The sequence below is a fragment of the Netta rufina genome (assembly GCF_964035555.1).
Source record: "Netta rufina genome assembly, chromosome: 1".
Lineage (NCBI taxonomy): Eukaryota > Metazoa > Chordata > Aves > Anseriformes > Anatidae > Netta > Netta rufina.
The window spans coordinates 18,926,560-18,948,110 of NC_140123.1; the positions used below are offsets into that span (position 1 = coordinate 18,926,560).

Consider the following 21,551-nt stretch of genomic DNA (forward strand, 5'->3'; position numbering starts at 1 on the left):
TCCCCAGGGAAGTGGTCACTGCACCAAGCCTGTCTGAATTTAAGAAGAGATTGGACTGTGAACTTAAGCACATGGTCTGAACTTTTGGGTAGACCTGTGCGGTGTCAAGAGTTGGACTTGATGATCCTTAAGGGTCCCTTCCAACTCAGGATATTCTATGATTCTGTGATTCTATTTGCTAATTCTATAGCAGTATTTTTCTTTAAATTTTCTTAAAATTGCAGGCCATAAATGTACTCATAGTGTCATAGGACTCTGCAAAATCTCTTAGGGATAGGTTGGAGATAAAGGATTTTGAATTTTCAAGAAGAGGTGTATGGAAGGAAAATGTTGGATATTTTCTCTTGCTAGTTGGTTCTGAGCTCATTCCATCTTTGAAGCTCTGGAACCGAAGCAGAGACTAGTTTAAAATGTGCATGCTTTTGTCTGTAATCATTCTTGTCTACTCTTGAAGTATCATGGAGAGTACAAGTATCGTGGAGAGTGCAAGTCAGTCTTTCATCTGGAATGGAAGTGTGACTGCCGAACAAGCATCTATGGAAAAAAAGATTTGGGTGTCCATATGGATGACAAGATGAACAGGAGTTAGCAGTGTGCCCTTGCAGCAAAGATGTCTAAGTTGGAGGGCACCTCTAGTTGTGTCCACTGCCCTGCTCAAGCAGGCCACTTGGAGCCAGCTTGTCAAAGACCATATCCATTTGGGATTTCAGTATCTGGAAGGATGAAGACTCCACAAGCCTCTCTAGACAACCTGTTGCTGTATTAGCAAGAGGGTAGTCATCAGGTCAAGGGAGAGGAAGGTTTTTTTTCCTTCTGTTCTGTACTCCAGAAACTGATGGTGGAGCAAGATACGCAGTTTTGGATCAACCTAGATGAAAAAGATTGACAGAATAAAGTAAGTCTGGTGGAGAGCTACCAAGATGTTTCGGAAGACAGAAGCACATGGCATGGGAGGACAGGCTTGGGTAAGATTAGTTTGGTTAGCCTTGGGAGGCTAAAGGGAGATCTAGGGGATTATATGGAGGTTGGAGTTGGAATGTTCATGGAAGTGCGTAGTGGGAGGTTGAAAAGCAACAGCCACAATTTGAAAACACAAAGGATTTGATTACATGCAAGTTTTTTTTTTTTTAATTTTTTATTTTATTTTTTAAATTTGTGGCAGTGGTGAAATACTCAGAGGTTGTCCAGAGAGGTTTTGGAATGCCCATCCTTGGACATACTCAAATTTGACAAGAACTGGGCAGCCAGCTCTGGGGACTCCATCTGGAGATGGAGGTTGGACTTGACCTTTGGAGGTCCGTTCATGATGCTGTGTTTCTGGAATGAAGCAATGATGTTTAAAATAAAATCATGAAGTCTTGTATTTTGTGTTTCCTTCCCTCTTAGTCAATAATGAAGATTTTGGTATTCCTTGTTTCATTTTTCTTTCTACCAGTAAAGTTTTTTTGTCTCATGACTATGATACATTAACAGCATTGACACAGCTTTACGTTTTTCTTCATTTCCTTTTTTCTGAACACATTTTTCCTTATGAAGAGTTAAAATATTCAAGTTGAACTAAAAAGAAAAATCTTACGTAGTAAGAGAATGAAAACAACTACTGGTTCAGAGCAGGAATTGCAATGCCTGCAGTGTATGTAGGTGGGCATACAGGGAACAGTAAGAACAGGATGGGTGTATTTATGATATTTTGTCCTAAATGTTGTTGTTTTTTTTTACTTCTGATTTTAGATCGAGGGATCACTTAAAACTTGAATAACTTTCCATTCACTTTTTAAAATGAATCTGAGTGCTTCTGCAGTTAGCACACGTACAGTGTTAACATCCATGACGCTCTTCAGTAAGAAGTTCTGCTGACCTTGTTAAGTGAAGAACAACCTCCTTCTGTTTGTTTTACTATTGATCTGTTGAGCTTCATATGACTTCCTGTAGTTCTCATCTTGGACAAGATAACAGCTGAGTCGTAGTGACCCTCATACCATTCTTGGTTCTGTGGATCTGTCGTTACCATAATTTGTCTTGCATCCAGGCCATAAATCCATGCCTCGTGATTGCTCTTCTACACAATGTGTTAATGTAGCTCTACTTAGTTTCCATGAAGCTTCTGTTTGCTTTAGTCCAGCTTCAAGAATACTTCCAGAGAAAGGATTCTCAAATTTTACTTTTTCTGTGGGTTAAAATTAATACTACAAATTCTTAGAGATGGAAGACAGCCTATGTCTGTCAGATGATGACAGGATGAGGGGGAATGGTTTTAAACCAAAAGAGGAGAGATTTAGATTAGAGGATAGGGAGAATTCTTCACTCAGAGGTTAGTAAGGCACTGGCACGGGCTGCCCAGAGAAGCTGTGGATGCCCCATCCCTGGAGGTGTTCAAGACCAAGTTAGATGAGGCTCTGAGCAACCTGGTCTGGTGGGAGGTGTCCCTGCCCATGGCAGGGGGGCTGGAACTGGGTGATCTTTGAGGTCCTTTCTAACCCAAGCCATTCTGTGATTCTATTGAGATGAATGTGAGAGTACAAAACTGGGGGGAGAGTCTCATCTTGACTTTGCACACTTGAGAACAGGAGAAAATTCTTGTTTTGCATTATGGCTGTCTAAAAACATGGGACAATACAAGGATGCCTGTTGATACTGTCAATGGGGAAAGCCTATCTGTTGGACTACTAAAAAAAAAAAAAAAAGTGCAATGCAGCTGTATAATGGTGATTGATTAGTACTTTCGGGTATTTTATCATTGCTTTAATTTCTTTTATAGCAGTGTTGTACTTTTTAGTTTTTGAATGGTTTTAGTATTCAAATTTAAAAGTTTGAGGAATGCTGAAAAGAATACACCGAAAGTTCAGCTTGAAGGACACGATGACGAGTCCTTGGGAGCGATAAATTTGAAGAGGTTTGGAGCCTTTTAAGTTTTATTTTTTCCTTAACAGCTGTCCCCCCTTCACTCCTGTAACAACGTATGTTGAAGTTGCTAGTAATACAGAAATGCTTAAATTCTCTTAAGTGCTGTAACAATAATCGTGAGAGAATCTTCTGCATCCTTGATTTTTTCTTTTGGTGAAACTCATGGTCTTTGTACTGCTAGCGTAGTTTAAAGTTCAATGGATACTCAGCAGATACAAAAAAAAAAAAAGTTAAAAAAAAAAACAACAAAACAACCCTGCCTTTCTAATTTTGGAATATTTATAAGCAAATTGATACTTCGGATCTAGATTTGGTAGCTTTAACAGATAGTAAAATAGACTTAAAAGCAACAAGCATCTGAAAGATCTAGTGTCAAATCAGTAAACAACTCCAGTATTACAAGGATGTTTGAAATGCAGAAATAATGGACGGGGTAGTGCACTGTACTTCATGTGCATGAGACTTCCTTGATACCAGTTAAATTCTGATGTATTGAGATGTTGGTTAGCAAATGCTTTTTCTACTTCCAAGGGGTTTTGTCCAAACATGAAGTACTTTGATACAGTGAATTGTGTCCAGTTGCACTCTGTTCAGCTTACTATAAATTCTTTTATAATATATTATATTTTCATCTTGATATAAAGTTGTTATGGCTTTGATTTTTATTTCAGACCAAGAACTTGTGAGAGCTCCACCTGCCTGTACGTTGTTTTTTGATCATATTCCTTGATGCTCTTCGTTAAGCTGTGTCAGCATATTTGTACCAGTGCTTCTAGATTTATATTTCGTTTTGTTCTAGAGGTACCAAGGCTATATGTGTGTGCAGATTTTTTGACAGTTGTTGTTCATTGAACTTTTTTCAAGAGAAGTCTTATGTAAAGTGTGATCTCCTATATACATGGTATAACTTGAAGGATTCTCAATTTTCTACTTTTGTCTTCTCAGCATGCCAGAGGAGATGAGTGAATAGTGGTGGAATAGCTGCAGCTCATAGAACAATACAATGGTTGCATTTAGTGCATTTAGCTCTTGGTACCTAGTGTGATTTTTTCCAATATTGTGGCTCATTAGGAGGATTGATTAGCAGGTACTGGGGAACATTTTTAAAGAAAAAAAAAATGGGAAAGAAGGATCCTGGACCCATATAAAATATTTTTCTCTAGGTAGAAGCTTGCTAGCTTGGCACAGATTCCTTTTTGGAGGAAATACACAGCAAAGAGTTCATCAAAGTGTTGTGCAAATTTTGAAGTTGTTGAGGTATCTTGAAAATTTGCTAGTCTGTGCAAGATGCTACACCCAATCTGTGGCATAAGCTTGTATGTTTACATGTATGCATTTTTAATATAGGGAAGATGTCATCTTATGCTACCCTAAGTGTCTTCTGTGTTTGTGAGACTGGATTTAGCTAGTTCTCAAATGTGTAGAGGTGGGAAGACTAAAGATAGCCACTTAAGCTTCTGTTACTTCAATCAAGGTGGAGCAGATGTGAAAGATTCTTTGCATTTCTTTTCCCCTTAAACCTTGAAAAAGAGGAGAGGCAATGCCAAAATCATTCCTGAACAGAAGGCAGGAAGAAATCTTTCATGCCAAAGAGTCAGAAGGGTATTTTCTAATACCCAATAAGAAGAGATTGTCTGATCTGAGACTCGTGATTGTTCAAATTTGAGAATTATTGTGATTGCTATCAAAGCCTTTATAAATTTCCGTGGCCAGGGAGGATGTTTCGATATTTTTACTGAAACTGGCTTTATGGTGTATGGGCTACATACTTCACTGTTAGGTAAATAATAGATGTGGCAGGTCAAAACTACTAATTTTTGTCTACTCACTTTGTCACTGGTATTTCTGCTCAGTGCAACTTCTCCATGCTTTTTATATAACAATTATTCTGTTTTGTGGGACACTGTTGACTGACTGACTGCTGTGTTGAGAGATGTCAGAACTGAGTCTGTTTTCAGGTTAATGGGAGTCATGGTTCCTCACTGGGTCAAATGAGGAGTATAGGAACTCTGCAGTGTATTTCCCCTGCCTGGTAGACTAGAACTAGAAGACTGCAGAAGCTAGAGAAGTTCTCCAAATCGTGCTGTTACCAAGAAACTGCTGCAACTAACTCATACGTGATAACATTAAGGATGTTATTTGGGGGAGAGTGCAACTTTGTTTCTTCCAAGTTTAGCACCATTATTTATCCTTCCTCATGCCAAACTCCCATTTCTTGTCATAAAACCATTGTCCATATAACCATGAAGGAGAGAGAAACAACATCGTTTCAAGCCCTCCAACTCAGCAGAACTTGTCATATACTCTTATCACAGTTTGTAGGTGGTGGGTAGTTTTAAAATATTTATTTATTTTTGGTTTTACACAGAAATGTAGTTTTAGCCAGGTCCCAGGAGGGAGAAGCAAGTGCTGACTACACTTGAGAAAATGACAGTATAGGAAGGTTCTGATGGGGGAGAGAACTGCAGAAATAAATAAGTTTCTGTTTGTTATACTCTAATTTAAAAACAAAAGCCGAACATGGTTTTAACTAATGCATTGTTTTGCTTTGTTTTATGTTTTAGAAATATGGCAAATTAACATCTTGTACTGGCTGCAGAGCTCAGTGCAGGTTTTTTGACATGACTCAGTGCATAGGACCTAATGGATATATGGAGCCATACTGCTCAACTGCATGCATGAACACACAAAAATCAAAATATCCAAAATCACAAAGTAAGTGACAAGGATGTTGGATTTTCGTCACTGATAAGAGTAGACCTGATTTTTTTTTTCCAAGATTGAACAGTGGGGGTGGGTTAACTTGTTTTAGAATGAATCTCTGCAGAGTTTTAGAGTCTTAATAGGTTTTTAAATGTAGATTTCGAAAAGATTATCGTATATTGAACATTAGTAGATGGATCCATGAGGGGTCATTTTCCCCACGAGTATTTTTGCTTGATTTCTGAAACAGTTCATCTGTCTTAAGGTCTCCGGAGGGGGGAAAAAAATGTTGCAACATAAAGTGCTTTCTGCCACAGAATGGCAATGCAACTTCCACACACGTGAAATAATATTTTATTGTCTTTGTGCCACCCCATTTTACCTCCTCAAACAATAATTGATAATTTTTTTCTTTTGCAGAAGGATAGAGGTAGTTATACTGTATAGAAACATTCTCTAGGTAAACTGTTTAATCTGGGTGAAAGGAATGAGTAAATCAATTCAAAACTTAGGTTCTTCAGTATGCAAAGCAGACGTAGATCTTAATTCATCAAACTTGAGATGAAAATGCTCTACTGAACGTTGTAGAAGTTGCTGTTTCACATGCAGTGCTTAGCTTTAATGGCAGAATTAAAAAAAAAACAAAAACAATTTCTTTTGTTTTATGTGACTTACTGAAGCTGGCTGGAAAACAGAAAAATTTTAGCTTTTTACATTGAAAAGCTGACCTGTAACCCAGTATTTTTTTGTGTTACTATTTTATACTTATTTTATTTGTAAACTACGTTTTTCTTTTAGGTATGGAAATTATTTGCCACTTTTGTAAACGAAACTCTTTACCTCAGTATCAAGCCACAATGCCTGATGGAAAACTGTACAACTTTTGCAGTTCCAGTTGTGTAGCTAAATTTCAGGTTAGCTGTTGTGTTAAATATTTTCCTCCCTAAATATCTGTGTACCTGTCTTTGTGTTAAATATTTGCGTATTAAGCAAGCTTGCTTTTACGTATGTGCTTATGACTTACAATTAACATAGCAGATGCTTCTGGCTCGTAACCATTTCTTTAGAAAGTGCTGTTTCATAATAATAACACTAGTTACTATCTTAAACTTACAGGATAATAATAACCCATTTCTCCTTGATGCTGTAAGTGAACCCAAAGCAATACCACTACTCATCTTATTTTTCCCATGCCAGCCTCAATACGGAGATGAGTTTTGCTGCTGTGCATTGATAACCATCAATTTTCATCTCTTTTATGCTAAATACAGTAACAACATTCTCATGTTGGATATTGTGCTGAAAAAGGTTTGTGACATGGGGAATAGTGACTCTCTGAAATGGAAAATTATATTCTAAGTCATTACAACTTTTATGGATGAAACCAGCTGTTTAGATTACGTCCAGAAATTGGATTGTTGCAAGCCTGATGGTAGGCATGCTGTAAGAGGCTGATACGCTTTTTAAAAATGTCATCTTTTTAATATGACTTAGTTAAAGCATTTGCAAAATGAGTTGTAGCGATTAATGTGTAGATGATCAAAGAATGTTTCAAATACACTGTTTCAATTTGTGTATGTAAAAAGAGCTTCCCCAAATGTGTGCTGTTTGATTGATAATTGTTCAACACCATGTGAGGAAGCAGTTACACCCATGTAGGGTTAACCCATTTGTCATGAAACTTTTAAGTTTACTGGAAAGCAAGTCAGTCTCTTAATTGCTTCCTTAACATTCCCTGGATGGGACCTCCAACATGTTGCCCTGTTCTTGTGCTTTCGTCCTAACCAACTTAGCAGATGTCTGTCAGTGCGATCTAAATGGAACTGATTAACAAAATAGATGTGGATTGTTAGTAGGTAATGACAAATCTGTTGGACTTCTTGCAAACTCATTCAGCATCTACTTCATTCTACGTGGTCTTACAATTGATTGCAGCCCCAAGAGTGCTCAAAATGAAAACTATGCTATTTGAGGCAGAAAAATAAAGGTAGTGAATGACAAGTACAACCTGGGCCTTCTTGGATTTGCAGATAAATCAATATTTAGCAACACTGTTGAATATAACAGCAGATCAGTGATGCCTTTGTGGGTTCTTGGTCTTATTGAGACCTGGCTAATACTTTTTTTTATAGTTTCAGTAAGATGTGGAAGTCTCTCCTCAAAGTTGTGGCGTACAATCCGTGAGTCCTCAGCAGCACCAAGGACAGCTAGGTGGTCACTTGGCTAATCTTCTCTATTCAATTCTGATTTTTGATGGTTTTCATGTGTTCACTGTCTAGAAGAATAAAATTATATTCACCATTAGATAAAAGTTGGTAATATAAGAACTGCTGCTTCTGTTTGTTTAGTATTTAGATGGAGAGGACAGTATACTGCAACGTGTGCTTTGGACTCTGTGTTCACGTGGGGGGGGCTTATACCTGAGTGACACATAGGAACTGGACCTAAATTGAGATCACAATTTATTCCATTTAGTCACATTGGAATGCTTTCTGCAATGATCTTTTTGAAAAAAGGAAAACAAAACAACAGCAACAACAAAAACTGCTTTATCATGATTCTCCACGTTTTTCACTTTTTACTAATGAAGATATTTTTTCTTGTACTTTTTCTGGCATTGTATTCATCCCTTTCTCTTACTGTGCCTGTTTTTCCTGTACTTTTTTCTTTGTTAGAAGTTGCCTTTCTCACAGCGGAATAATTGCTGTTCAAGCTCTGTGTCTCCCTTCTGCAAAAGCTTCCTTTTGGTTTACAGATGGGTTGGAATGTTTAAATGCCTAATTTGGTTGCAGTGTTTTAGGGTTGGTTGTTGTTTTACCTTATGCATAACCTTATGTTTATAGATAATTGTTGCTTTAATCTATTCAAACGCTTGAGAGATTCAGCAGAGTTACTTGTTGTGCAACTTATATCTATATCTGTATTCCTCGTTGTGCAAACAACGCATTCATCCCTGTAATAAAGAGGGTAAAAAAGGGAAAATAGCCTGGCCAATGTGATTGCTGTTTGGTAGTTGGTATTAGAGCAGTGGGACTTTATCTTGTCTTCTTTTATGCTCATGTTGGAAGATGTTATTGGAGATTCAAGTACAGAACTGCTCCAAAACTGTATTGTTTAAATCCAGTTTTGCTGTCAGTAACTTTACTGGGTCAGTTGAAGATCTTGTGCTGAACTTGTCTCTTAAGGAAAAATAAAACTGCTAATTTATTTCTTGTGAACATGGAGGCTGTGGTACAAGTGTCTTACCCAAGTTAGCAAAAGTACAAGTATAAATGTCTTAAAACGCAAGCTATCTTGCCAAACCACAAGTCTATACAAAGTTCTCAGAATACTATTGTTAAAGCTTTTATTTTTCAATTTATGGATATATCTGAAGAGTTTCAGAACCAGTATGTGTAAGAATTAAAAGTACATTTTTTAGCAGGTTATTCTCTGTTTTTCCATGGTTGTGTTGATCTCTCCCTTACCATCATTATGATGTCTGTAAGTGTTCTTTCTCAGATTCCTTACATCTCTGTCTCACTCTCTGTCTCTCTGAAATGGGAAGCATGTGGGGGATGCTTGGCATGCTTTTTAGAGAAATAATGTTTCAGATCTGATCGTAATAACAAATATTTGAGGGTTCCGTGCGGTGGTTGAAGTTCTGTATGTGTGAGGGCAAGGGGAGTGTGTAGTTCCCTCCCTATTTAATTTATTGCCCCTAACTTTCCCCGTGGCACAGTTTATGTGATGCCATATGGGTGTCTATACAGTCCATATGGGTGCCTGCCTCATATATATTTGCTTCTTCTTCATATTAACAAAGAACAATTTAATTCTTACAAAATTATTTTTCCTGAACTAGTAAAAGAAAAACGTTTGGCTGCCTATTACACCTTTACACACAGAAATGTTTCCACAATTTGATTTTGTATTGCTATGAGCAAGGATACCACCTTTGTCACTTATTGCTGCAGGTAATGACAGGGGCAGGCCAGAATCTGTGCTTCTACACTGGTCTGCTCAGAAGACTTCTGAGCTGTGCCTGTCTATCGTTCAGCTGTAATTTGACAGCTTAGAGCAGTTTGTGGTGGTTGCATTGAAGCCTGAAAACGGCTTTATAATGATATTTTATCTTGCTTGGCACTTTCCATGCTCTTGTTGTTCAGGCTCAAGAAAAGCCAAATTAAAGATAACTATTTGGGGATTGAATTTAAGATTCCATTTAAGGATGTATGTGCATATGTGCACGTACGCACACACATGATCTCAAATATATCTTTAGTAAAGCATAACATCAATAAATCCTTGATGTTCAAGGTGATCTGTGAAAGACTTTAACAAATTTGTGATCTCATCGATTCTTTCGTGTAAGAATGCTTCCAGATAATTCCTAAAGATATTCTGTATTCTAAGCATTTTGTAATTTAGAGGCAAGACAGGATGATGCTACATGCATGACATCTTGACTCATTAAAATACTATGCAGAAGCAGCCTTTAATTGCAGCATAATGGGAACTTTAAGAAGGCAACTAAATCATGTTGTGATTAACTCTTGGTTTAACAGCTATTTTTTGCTTGTTTTATAGCTATCAGTAATGTGAATTCAGTTCTTCATTGATTTATGTAGAAAATGTTTACTTGACCATAGAAGTTTATGATTAAAAAAACAACAACCAACAAACCTGGTTTTGTTTTAGAAGCAGTAATGCTTGATGACATAGCTAGCTTTTATCTATAATTAGGTGTAAATATTCTTTAAAACAAGTTTGAATTTTTAACAGTCTAAAATTCCATTTTCTCTTATCTTCAGCTTTTGTTTTTCTTCAGTTACCAGTCTCCTAGACTTGGTAGGGCCTACATTTCTACCACAGCAAAAGGGAAAAGAAGTTGAAAGTGCCATACATCAGAAAACAGCAAAACCCAGTATTTTATGCTGTAACCCTCAAGATAGGGTTTTGCAGTACCACATTTAATCGCAACTATAGACATGGAAAAATACAGTTGCTATTCTTGTTGTGAGCGCTTGATATATTTCATCTTCATTCTTCCCTTTATTTTTAGTGTGCTACAGGTCGTCACAACTGCTAGTTCTTAAATATTTCCTTCGTATCTAAACTGGTGTGATGGGTGTACTTGCTTATTGATTTCCCTTTGTTTTCAACTAGAGCTTCTAGGGCTTTCATTGCAATTACATAATCCATATGGCAGCATGTGTTGAGAATGGTGTTTGCTTTTTGGGGAAACCTACAAATGGAGAAATACAGAGGTTGGACTTTTGATGTCAAAATGCCTTTGTGGCTTCTATGTTAGTACAAGTCTTCAGCAACCTGTTTAGAGCAGCCAAAATCTAGTAAATCTCTCTCAACAGCAGAGAGGTTTGCAGGATATAGAGGGATAAAACCGGTAAATGCAGTATGTAGGCATCAGACTTCAAGCTGTTATAGGATAATGGACCATTGGGATAAATGTGACGTGTTATCTGCTGTTTGGTTCTAGGGTTCTGGCCATGATTGGGAAATGTGTATGACTACTTAACATCTGTAAACTGATGCAGAAGTAGTGCATCTGCATAAACCAATACTGTTGGCTCTGCAGGCTAACACTCAGCAGTATTGGCCTGCTTATGTGAAGGTTTACATCAATAACCAGTCTTCACACAATTTATTTTTTTAGTATAGATGAAGATTTAGTAACACAGCAGCCTGAAGCAAAGTACCCTGTAACAGAAATGTTTTATATTTTCACTAATATAGATTTGTTATTACCTCTTCATCTCCTGTGAAGAGAATGTCTCTAATAATATGTCTTGTTGCAAAGCTTGCAGAGAAGATGGATATAAGAAATTTATATTCTGGATTCTTTGGGCATCCGTGATCACTACTTATTCAGACTTTGTCTTGAAAGTTGCATGGATAATATTCCAGTAGTTGGTTGATCTAAGGATATGCAAAAGATTGTCTTGGGAGATTTATAAAAAACCTACTGGAAGATTGCAAGTGCAATAAAATTGTGTTCTATTGATTGCTGCAGAAACACATTAAGTGAATTATTCAGTTACAGAATTAAATTCTCATTCCTGCATGAAATCTATATTATTTTTCTTGATCTGAAAACCTTTGTTTAGGGCTTAGGTATTTAAATGGCTGCATCTTCCAGCCACAATGATTGAGGGCCAGCTAGGACTGTTAGCTAGTTTTTTTCTTAATCTTAAACCCTGCATTTACTCAAATTATTGCTGAAGGCCTTTCACTGTAGTATTTGTATTTTGAAGTGATATGATTAGGTAAGGTGATGATAATCTGTTTTGGTCAGGTTTGGATTTGAAAATATTTTTTGTAGGTCTTTGTTTGAAATTCTGTGACCAAAATAAGGCAAGCTGTGAATTATAGTTTTCTGAAAATACATCTTTTGTGATTAACAGGTGTTCAATTTTGGGAGATTTTTTTTTTTTTTTTTCTATTTATGCATTATAGTCTCAAATGGCAGACATTAGAAAGGTAAGATAAAAGAAATACTGAGAAAGAGAGGGTGAAGTTTCAAGACTGGAGAATCTAAGATGTCAAGGGAAGAGACTAACCTGCTGTGCTTTTGCCTAGAAATGCTGCTGACTTTTATTTATAAACTCCTAGATTTTCAAACAATGTGGGTTAAATGAAAAAAACCCACAATTTAAAAGTAACTATTTTTTTGTGATGTATATGTATATATTTTTGTTTTTCAGACTCTCAGTGTGCAGTCTTCAACAAATGGTCAGTTTGTCTCTCCCACTGATATTCAGTTGAAATGCAATTATTGCAAAAGTTCTTTTTGTTCAAAGCCAGAAGTACTGGAATGGGAGGTAAGTTTTTTTGTTTGTTTTGTGTTGTTTTTCCCCCACTATTTTTAGAATGGTGAAGTGTTTACAAAAGTTTAAACCTATAACTGCAATATAATTTTTCTGGATAAGTCAATTGGCATATTTTCCTATTTTGCATTTTCATATGAAATGCTGACTTTTTGTCAGCATATTTGTAGGACTCACTATGAGCCTGAGAAAGAGTTACTTGTTTTTAGCAGCAGAAGTCATACTTTAATTGTGTGCTTGCTCATCTATTTACATGGCACGTAACAGTTTTGTCCTAAAGGCAAACTATTATTTAAAGTTGCAATTCCCAGATGTTAAAATTTAATGTTAACCCTCTTCATGATGCTTTGCAATTTTGCATTTAGAACAAAGTGTATCAGTTCTGCAGCAGAGCATGTTCTGATGATTATAAGAAACTGCACTGCATAGTTACATACTGTGAATACTGTCAAGAGGAAAAAACGCTTCATGAGACGGTGAATTTCTCTGGCATCAAAAGACCATTTTGTAGTGAAGGTATGTATGTGTTTGTTTTTTCTGAGGTCTTGGTCATTGTAGCTTTACTGCAGCTGACATACTGTGTTCATATTTCATGTTAAAGCTTAAGGTACCCATTCATTCTGTTGTATTTGATGCTGAAACACAAGTTTCTTCATCATTAATGCATATGCCTGTTAATTCATCAGAGTTGCTTTTCTGGTCTTCTGTTGAGTTTTTGACCACTTACTTCTGGTTAGGAGAACTAGACATCTCTCTTCAATGTGTGTGTGTAAATACATACACGTGTATGCATATGCACAAATTTTTTACATATTTTCTTCTTTAAAAAAAAAAATAAAAAAAAATGCAGCTAAGCCTATTCCTACACTACCTGCATTGAGGAATACCAAGCTTTCTGTTTGGTTAGTATTTTCAAAATTTAATACAACAATGGAAATTCTTTCTATTTTAGCTTAAAAAGGTCATTCAAGGAATAGCTCCAGTGATGCCTGTTGATATATGTTGCTTAAAGTCATTGTAATTTTCCTGATCAATGATTAGAATTTTCAAAACAAAACAAAAAAAAAAACAACAAGCTATGCAAAGTGGTATATTGGCATAGTATTCTTTTAAGTTGCATTAAAATATTGAACATCTTAATAGAAACAGAAAAGTACGGTCTTGTCTTCCACTTCTGGTGAGCTATCCTTTGATAACTGATATTTAATCCCAGTCTTAGAAGTTTAACTACCAGTTTGGATGATCTATATTTGGGGGTTGTACTGAATATATATATGTATTTTTTCTTTATTAGTTCATATGATAATGCTTTCACTATCATTTGATAAATGTTTAATCTGCTTTCAAGCAGATTAAACAGCAAATGTACCAATGTACTTAAATCAGGGTCCTGTTTGCTTGAAGAGGAGTGAAGTGTGTGGCTGGAGGCATCCTTTCTTCCACAATATTCCTTTGTAGCTCTGGACTTTGGAATTTCTTGTTTCTGATGAATGGAGTGTGGTGGCGTAGATTTTTCCACCATCATTACTTTCTTGTGTTCTGGACTGCAAAGTGATAGGTGGAGAGTTTTTACAGTATATTGCAACACTCAGTAACATCTAGCTAGATACTGTTTCTGTGAATAAACAATTCCACAGAATATGTTCAAAGACAAGAGCAAACTTCTTTGAGGCTGGAGATTGCAGTGTATGCTGGTATTACTGTGGATACTTCGGATGTCCTCATTTCAAATCCTGGCTGCTGTCACAATGAAATCAATAAGATTCATAATGTAAACTATACCATATTACATTACAGAGACAATTCTTCATGAGGAGGCTTGGAATGAGGGGATTTGTAATTCCTATTGGAAAATTTGAGGAAGGAAAGGAGATGCTCTTTCCTGCATGAATACAGTTACTGAGTGGGAGAGATACATTGCTAAAAGTCTTAGTGTGGGTCCCAAGCTTGCATGTGTTGGAATTCCAGTTTGAGAGCAGAGGTGATCTTTGTGAGGGTGAATACATCAAATTTTACTGTTAAAATGAATTTTATGGTCTTAGTATGATGATCTGAACCACTGAATAACAGAAAGACGGTAGTGAAAAGCACCATTAAATAAGATGTAGCTTGAATAAGTATGGCACACATCTGCTAGCAGAAGGTTAGGCCTGCTTTGTGATGCATATGAAAAAAAAAAAAATCTTTGTTACCTGATGAAAATGACTTGCTGATCTGCACAGAAGCTCTGTAGAAACAGGTCCTAGGTCCTGTTTTTTTAAAGGAGAAATAACAATTGTTACAGATTACTCCAGAAATTTTGGAATCCAGGAGTTAGAAGTGGGAATGTGATGTGGGTGAAAGGGGTCAAGGTCTATAGCTGGACTGAGTGGAGGTAAACAAATTAAAGGTTCCATCATCAGAGGTGATAAATTCCTCTTCCCCACTTTCCAGGCACCCAAACAACCCTAATTTTTCTTTGATCTCATAGCCTTTTTCCAGAAATACCTGCCCAACTGTTTATAAAGTAGAAAAGCTAGTAGGTGTAGGAAGAAACTAATTTGATATGGAGGTCATGCTGGTTTTGATATTGCAAACTGTTCTTCAAGAAATTCTACCAACATAGACCATTTTGGTGAGGATGTAGTTTTTCTTCACCAGGAGACAATATATTATGATTTGAGAAGTAATACCAGAGGTGTTAAGTTACAAAAGATACTGTCATTTCTGGAAGAAATAAAACTCTTTGTGGAAAATACTGGCAAATTTCAGGTGTCTATTTATAAATGAAGGCTCCTGAGTAAAAATCAACAGAAATTAAACAGGTATTAAAATTTCAGAAAGAATGCTTATTTGTTCATCTTCAAGGAAACTTATGGATAACATATATAAGATCAACTACAAATACCCCTTGACTACTTATGCCCACCTACAGTTGGAGTAATGAAGATGCCATCATTCTTCTGCTCACATTTTTCAGACCTGAGTTTTTTTTGTTGTTTCGATTTATTTTTTATTTTTTTTTACACATGCACGCACTTCTAAAAACACATAAAATTGACGAACCCTGACACCCACACTGAAGTCTCTGGGATTAGTATTTCTGTGGAGTTTCATTCCAACTCTGTTTCTTAGTATGTCTATTGAGCTATTTGAAAACATGTGCAGTGAACAGCTGAAATTTCTGTTGCAATAATGTATAATTAGAAATGATTCATGCTAAAGCTGGCTATTAATTATTTCATGGGATACAGTATGCTTTTTCTGTTTTTGTCCAAAACTCAGATCCTATGTGGAAGATGAGCAACCTGAACTGACTAGTTCATCTGTCCCCCTGGTGCTGAGACTTAGGAAATTATACTGTGCTGGCATTTTATGACTAGGGAGGCATACCAAAATACCAATATTTAAATTAAATAAAATGTATGTCATGTATGCTAAAACAAGATAGTCAGAGTTGCTTGTGAAATTTTAGATATATGCACTCACATGAGTGACAACTGAGGATAGACTGTGCGAGCTGCTATTCCTGAGATCCTGAGTTTGGGATTTTTCATGTCTCATGTACAAAAGTAGTCAGTCTTTGGGAATCCAGCAATGGAACTGTTCTAGAATAGTATCTCCATCACTTTTTTTCTTCATTTGGCATATAATTAATCTTTCCCAATAGAAGTAAGTGCTATAATTTAAATAATACAGGCATTGTAATGATTTTGTAGTATGAATTTTAGTAACGTTGATTCATATGCTGCAGTAGTCTGCTTCTTGGAAGAAGGTCAGTAAGCTGTGGAGTAACTCAGTTATTTGATACTTGGAAGTAACTTGGAAGTTCCTTTCAAATGGATAATACAGAAAGTTCAACTATGAAAGCAGCAACTATATTATGATCTTGACAGGATGCTTACATGCTTCTAGAAATGTGGGTCTAAGTACAAGATGCTGTAAATTAAATTTAAACAGTTCTGATATTTCATCTAAGTAGAATCTAACCCTTTTTGAAATATTATAGAGCTGACAAGTAGAAAAAGAATTTAGGAAATAACATGAATTTTAATCTTAGTATGTCTAGGAAAGATAAGTATTTAGTATATATAAAAAAAAAGTATATATAAAAGTATATATAAAAGTATATATAAAATTTAGTATATATATTTATATATATATATACTATATATTTAGTATATATGAAGATAAGTATTGCGTATTGTAGATTGACATCTTTTCAATCATTTCTGGACAGTAGATCGTTAGATAAAGTATACTGTTAAATGCTTAGCTGATTTTTAGATTTATAAGAAAACATTGTAGATACTGGGAACAGCCTAAACACAAGTGTTTTAAACTACTTACAAGTGCTTACAGTCGAATGTTTCACCACCAATTTAGAAATTAACCTGAAATTACAGAGATTCCTGTTATTGCTGGAAACATTAACAATTGGATTTCCAAAATGTTAAGTGATATGAAACATCACGGAGACTTGCTTAGAGTTGCTGGGCTTCCCCAGTTGGTGGGAAGCTGCACTGAGGAGCAGTTGATATGATGCTCTTGCACAGCAGAACATCATACCCTAGGTGGGTCAAGCCTGCTTGTGCCCCTTTCTTTGCTGATGTTTGCTTTAATTCTTAAACATACAGAAACGATTTTAAAGGATTTTTTTAAAATAGTTTACGTTATCAGCTATCTATTTTAGAGATATAGATACACCTCTTAAAAAGTACAATGTATGGAATTTGGACTAATGTATAGAAAATTTTTCAGGCGGTAGTAAAGCACACGTTTTTATAACAAAATATTGACTTCCTAATTGCATGCTATTTGGCAATAGGACCTCATAAAGTTATCAAGCACTGCTGAGTAGTATAGATTGTAGTGACAGAAAAAAAAGTGATATTTATTTAGCATATGTAAAATTTTATATCACAGTTAACTACTTTGTATAATAAAAATTTTCTTTTGCAAGCTCTCAGGTTTGTGCTTCATAGAGCTGTTATCTCCCTCTCTGCAGCTCTGACAGTGTCCTACCATACCAAAATAACTTTTGCTCAGTGTGGTGCCTTTTCATCTTTAGCCAGCCACGTTAGTTTGCTTTTACTTTTGGCTGCTTCCTTTGGCAATGTACAATGTACCCCTCTAAGATAAATTCGAACTTGAAATATTGGTTTCCTTGTGGCTTGCTTTTGAGGATTTCTTCAGTGATGAATTGGAATATCATGGCAAAATGGAAAAAATGAAAAGCTTAACATCTTAAATGCTGTAAAAAGTATGATGCATAAAAATCCCCTTTTGCAATTGTACAAATCGTGTTGTTAATGAGGGAAAAAGTTTCTTTCCAACAAATCAGGTTAATAGAAAAGTGGAAGCCATCTTCAGAGGGATTTTGTAGTGCCTGAGTTACCCTGAAAGAATACAATGTGCTTTGACGTTTATGGACATAAGTTGTAATGGAACGTCCCTAATTGAGTCATGGCAGCTTTTGTTAAAGAGCTCTGATGGGCACAGTGTGGTTGTTGAGGCCATGTTGTCTTATTTAGTCGTCTGGTATTATATCTTTAATTTGCAGACAACTATTACAGATTTTATTATTGTAAAAGCTCTAAGATACTATTCAGCTGATTGAAATAATAATAATAAAAAAAAAGAGTTAAGATAGGAAAGACAGCATATTGAAATCAGAGAAGTCCCTTATGAAATATTTAACAAGTGCTCTCACTGCAGAAGCAGCAGGTAAAGGCTTTTGGCTGTGTTGAAGGAAAGCAGATCTGCACATTCTAGAAAAATGCATGCAGAAAAGCTGAAGGCTTGTTTCTTGTGGTATGCCACAAGTGGGAGAGTCTGGTTGTGTAGATGTAGTTTCCAATTAGTGCTTGGCTGTGTGCATAGCTTCTGGAATGACCTGACAATTTTAACATATTGCCATGGATTTTGATTGTTCTGACAGCATTCTTATAGTCAAAAATGCTGAATGCTAGAGATATGTTGAGGAGGAGATTATTATGTTTATCTTGGACATGGTTGGTGGTAGGGGGGTGTGTGGTGGTTTTACTCAGGTGGACAGCTGAGTTGCACCACAGCTGCTCTCTCACTCTCCCTCCTCAAAGGAAAAGGAGGAGAAAATACAACACAAAGGGCTCAAGGGTTGAGATAAGAACAGGAAGATTGCTCAACAACTACTGTAACAGAGTAGGAAGATACTAAAATTTATTGCCTATTACCAACAAGCTAGAGAAGTGAGAAACAAAGAAGAAACCAAAAATGCCTTCCCTCTGTCCACCCTCTTCCATCCACTCCCCCCAAGCGGCACAGGGCAATGGGGGCTGCGGTCAGTCCCTGGCGCGTTGTCTCCGCTGCTCCCTCAGGGTCCCTCTCTGCCCCTGCTCCCTGTGGGGTCCCTCCCATGGATGCCGTCCTTCCCGAACTGAGCCTGCAGGGGCTGCCCACAGGCTGCAGCTCTTCAGGAACTGCTCCCACACGGCTCTGTCCATCCCCCAGTCCCAAACTGCTCCAGCACGGGTCCCCCACGGGTGGGCGGCAGCTCCCCCCAGACCCCCTGCTCCTGCGTGGGCTCCTCTCCACGGGCTGCAGCTCCGGCCCGGGGCCTGCTCCTGCGGGGGCTCTCCATGGGCCGCAGCCTCCTCCAGGCCACATCCACCTGCTCCACCGGGGGCTCCTCCACCCATGGGGGGGCTGCAGCGTGGAGATCTGCTCCATGTGGGACCCATGGGCTGCAGGGGGACAGCCTGCTCCACCAGGGGCCTCTCCATGGGCCACAGGGGAACTGCTGCTCCAGCATCTGAAGCACCTCTCCCCTTCTTTCTTCACTGACCTCGGTGCCTGCAAGGCTGTCTCTCACTCCTCACTCTCCCAGCTGCTGTATAGCAGCAGGTAGCAGCAGGTTGTTTTTTCTTTTTTTTTTCCTTTTTTAAATCTGTTCTCCCAGAGTTGCAAACATCGTTCATTGGCTCAGCTCTGGCCAGCAGCGGGGCTCTTATCTAACATGGGGCAGCTTCTATATTCTTCTCACAGAAGCCACCCCTATGTCTCCCTGCTACCAAAACCTTGCCATGTAAACCCACTACAGGGAGTGGTTGGACCAGGTGATCTTGGAGGTCTTTTTCAACATTTATGATTCTGTAATCTTCTATCGCTCTTCAGAGGGAAAACACTGATACTGTTACAGCCATTTGAATTTTGAGTACAAGTTGTGCAGAGTCTGAAATTTTTAGATCATATAATTTCTAAAATGGCAAAGAATATAAAAGTGAAACCTGAAACCCTAGCCATTGGTTGACTACAGCAGTCTTCATTAAATTTGCTTTTTTCAGTGTTAATTTCCCTTCTATGCCTTTGAAGAGGTTTGAACCAGTTCTTTATGCAAAGACTGTGTTGGCTGTTGCAGATAAGGGGTGATGACAACTTAAGGTGCTAAAATTATGGTCACAAGATGAAGAAAGCTTATAAAGATGCTTCTTATTAACCTGAGAGAATAATCAACTGGAGAATAAGAACAAGAAGAAACTGGGTAACTGGATTGTGGGTAGGTAAGAGGAGAGAAGGGAAAGAGCTAGTACCTAGAGATCTGAAATTTTTATCAGGATAAACTTAGGATGTGTAAGAAGATGAGTTGAATCGGCATAGTAAAGTAGTAAAAGATTCCTCAGCAGAAGACAAGGAAGGAAGTGAGATACACGACCTCCCTATTACACAGAGAAAATGGGATCTACTTTAAAGGTAATCCAGCCAGGACTCAACGCTGGATGCTTTGCATCTGGTTTTGTAAGGACAGTGATGTTTATTGTGAAGCCAGAGACAGAGAGAATGGTAGGAGCAAGGGTATGGAAAAGGTGGCTATTATATTTGAATCAATACAGAGAGAACAGAAGATGACAGCAGAATGATGTGAATTGGAACATAATTCCAGAATTCATCAAGACCTTGCTTGTGATGTTGCAGACCTATTGATATTACAGGTTTGTAATGCTAAAGGCCTGTCGCTATTCTTCTCTAGATGAAGTTGTTACAAATAACTGTTGAAGTTACTACAGGATGAGAGAACAGTGAGTCTGGGTATGTAGCTTGAAGAAGGAGAAAGATAATCTAATAAATACAGCCTTTCAGCAATTAAAAAAAAATAATAATTGCTTTTAGGATGGAATAATTGTGTTGTATAAAAGATGTTATTGTCTGTGATAATAAGAAACTGGCAATGACTCAGGAAGTGTTTCTAGTTCAGCATTTCTTTTTTTGTGGCTTTTTGCATGTGTGAGTGTACTGAACTTCTAGTAATTCAGGTAGGTGCTGCTGGTAGAATAGGACCAGGTTCTTGGTAGCTTGCTTGCATTAGTTTACAGACATCAAGTGAAACATGTTTTCTGCCACAGATAGCTCTGCAGGGCTGGATCTGGCAGTTCTAGAGGCTGCTGAAAGAAAGGAAACTCTTTTGACCTTTAGCTTGTTTGAACTGCTTCTGTGTCATCCTGTCAGTAAGTCTGTGTTGCATGTGTTCAGAGGCTTATTCTCTCTCTAGTTGATGTGGGAAGGCCTAGGGTTGCAAGAAGGGATGAGTTTTGGAATAGTTTTTGTTTGGAAGCCAGAATTTCAATAGCCTAGTTGAGGATGTGTTAGGTTGATTTAGCAGATATTAGCAACTTCTTTTTTGCCTGGTTCAAATTTTGCATCGGAGAGATCTCATCCTAAAATGCTTCTTAGTGATCTCTTTGAGGTAATGGACTCACAGGGTGGTCCTGTGTTAAAACCTCACTAAAGAATATATTCAGTTACCTGTGTAGCTAGAACCAAATGATCTACATGTACAATTTTCTTTACACTGACCAGCAGCTAATCTCTTAGAATCACTTAAAGCAGTAGAGCTTTCTATCTGGTCACACTTTAGCTGGTATATGTGTTGTAATAGCAAAAATTCTGAAGAGTTTAGGAATTATTTGTGTATCTTCATTCAAAATTACGGGGCTGACAGCTGTTGGTCTCAGACAATGCTTATTCATGAAGCCCAAATTTGTAGGGCGGATACATTGGCCAAGCCCTTAGGTTTCTAGTGTTGATATTGGAATGATAGACAACCAGTGCTTTTTGTATTACTCACCTACAGTGTTCTGTCAGTTAGAGCCCACTTCTTGG

At 37.3% G+C, this 21,551-nt stretch overlaps 1 protein-coding gene across 9 annotated transcripts in view; it reads left to right on the plus strand.

The window, feature by feature from the left end:
- The window catches only part of ZMYM2 (zinc finger MYM-type containing 2), a 90,743-nt gene that overhangs the window by 40,409 nt on the left and 28,783 nt on the right, over positions 1–21,551 (plus strand). For 8 of the 9 annotated variants that reach the window (XM_084298923.1, XM_084298928.1, XM_084298924.1 and 5 more), the window contains 4 exons: positions 5,469–5,619; positions 6,406–6,521; positions 12,312–12,428; positions 12,800–12,950. In XM_084298923.1, the coding sequence (XP_084155049.1) occupies positions 5,469–5,619; positions 6,406–6,521; positions 12,312–12,428; positions 12,800–12,950 (535 nt within the window). The remainder of the gene's footprint in view (positions 1–5,468; positions 5,620–6,405; positions 6,522–12,311; positions 12,429–12,799; positions 12,951–21,551) is intronic. The other variant, XM_084298929.1, reaches the window with a different exon arrangement.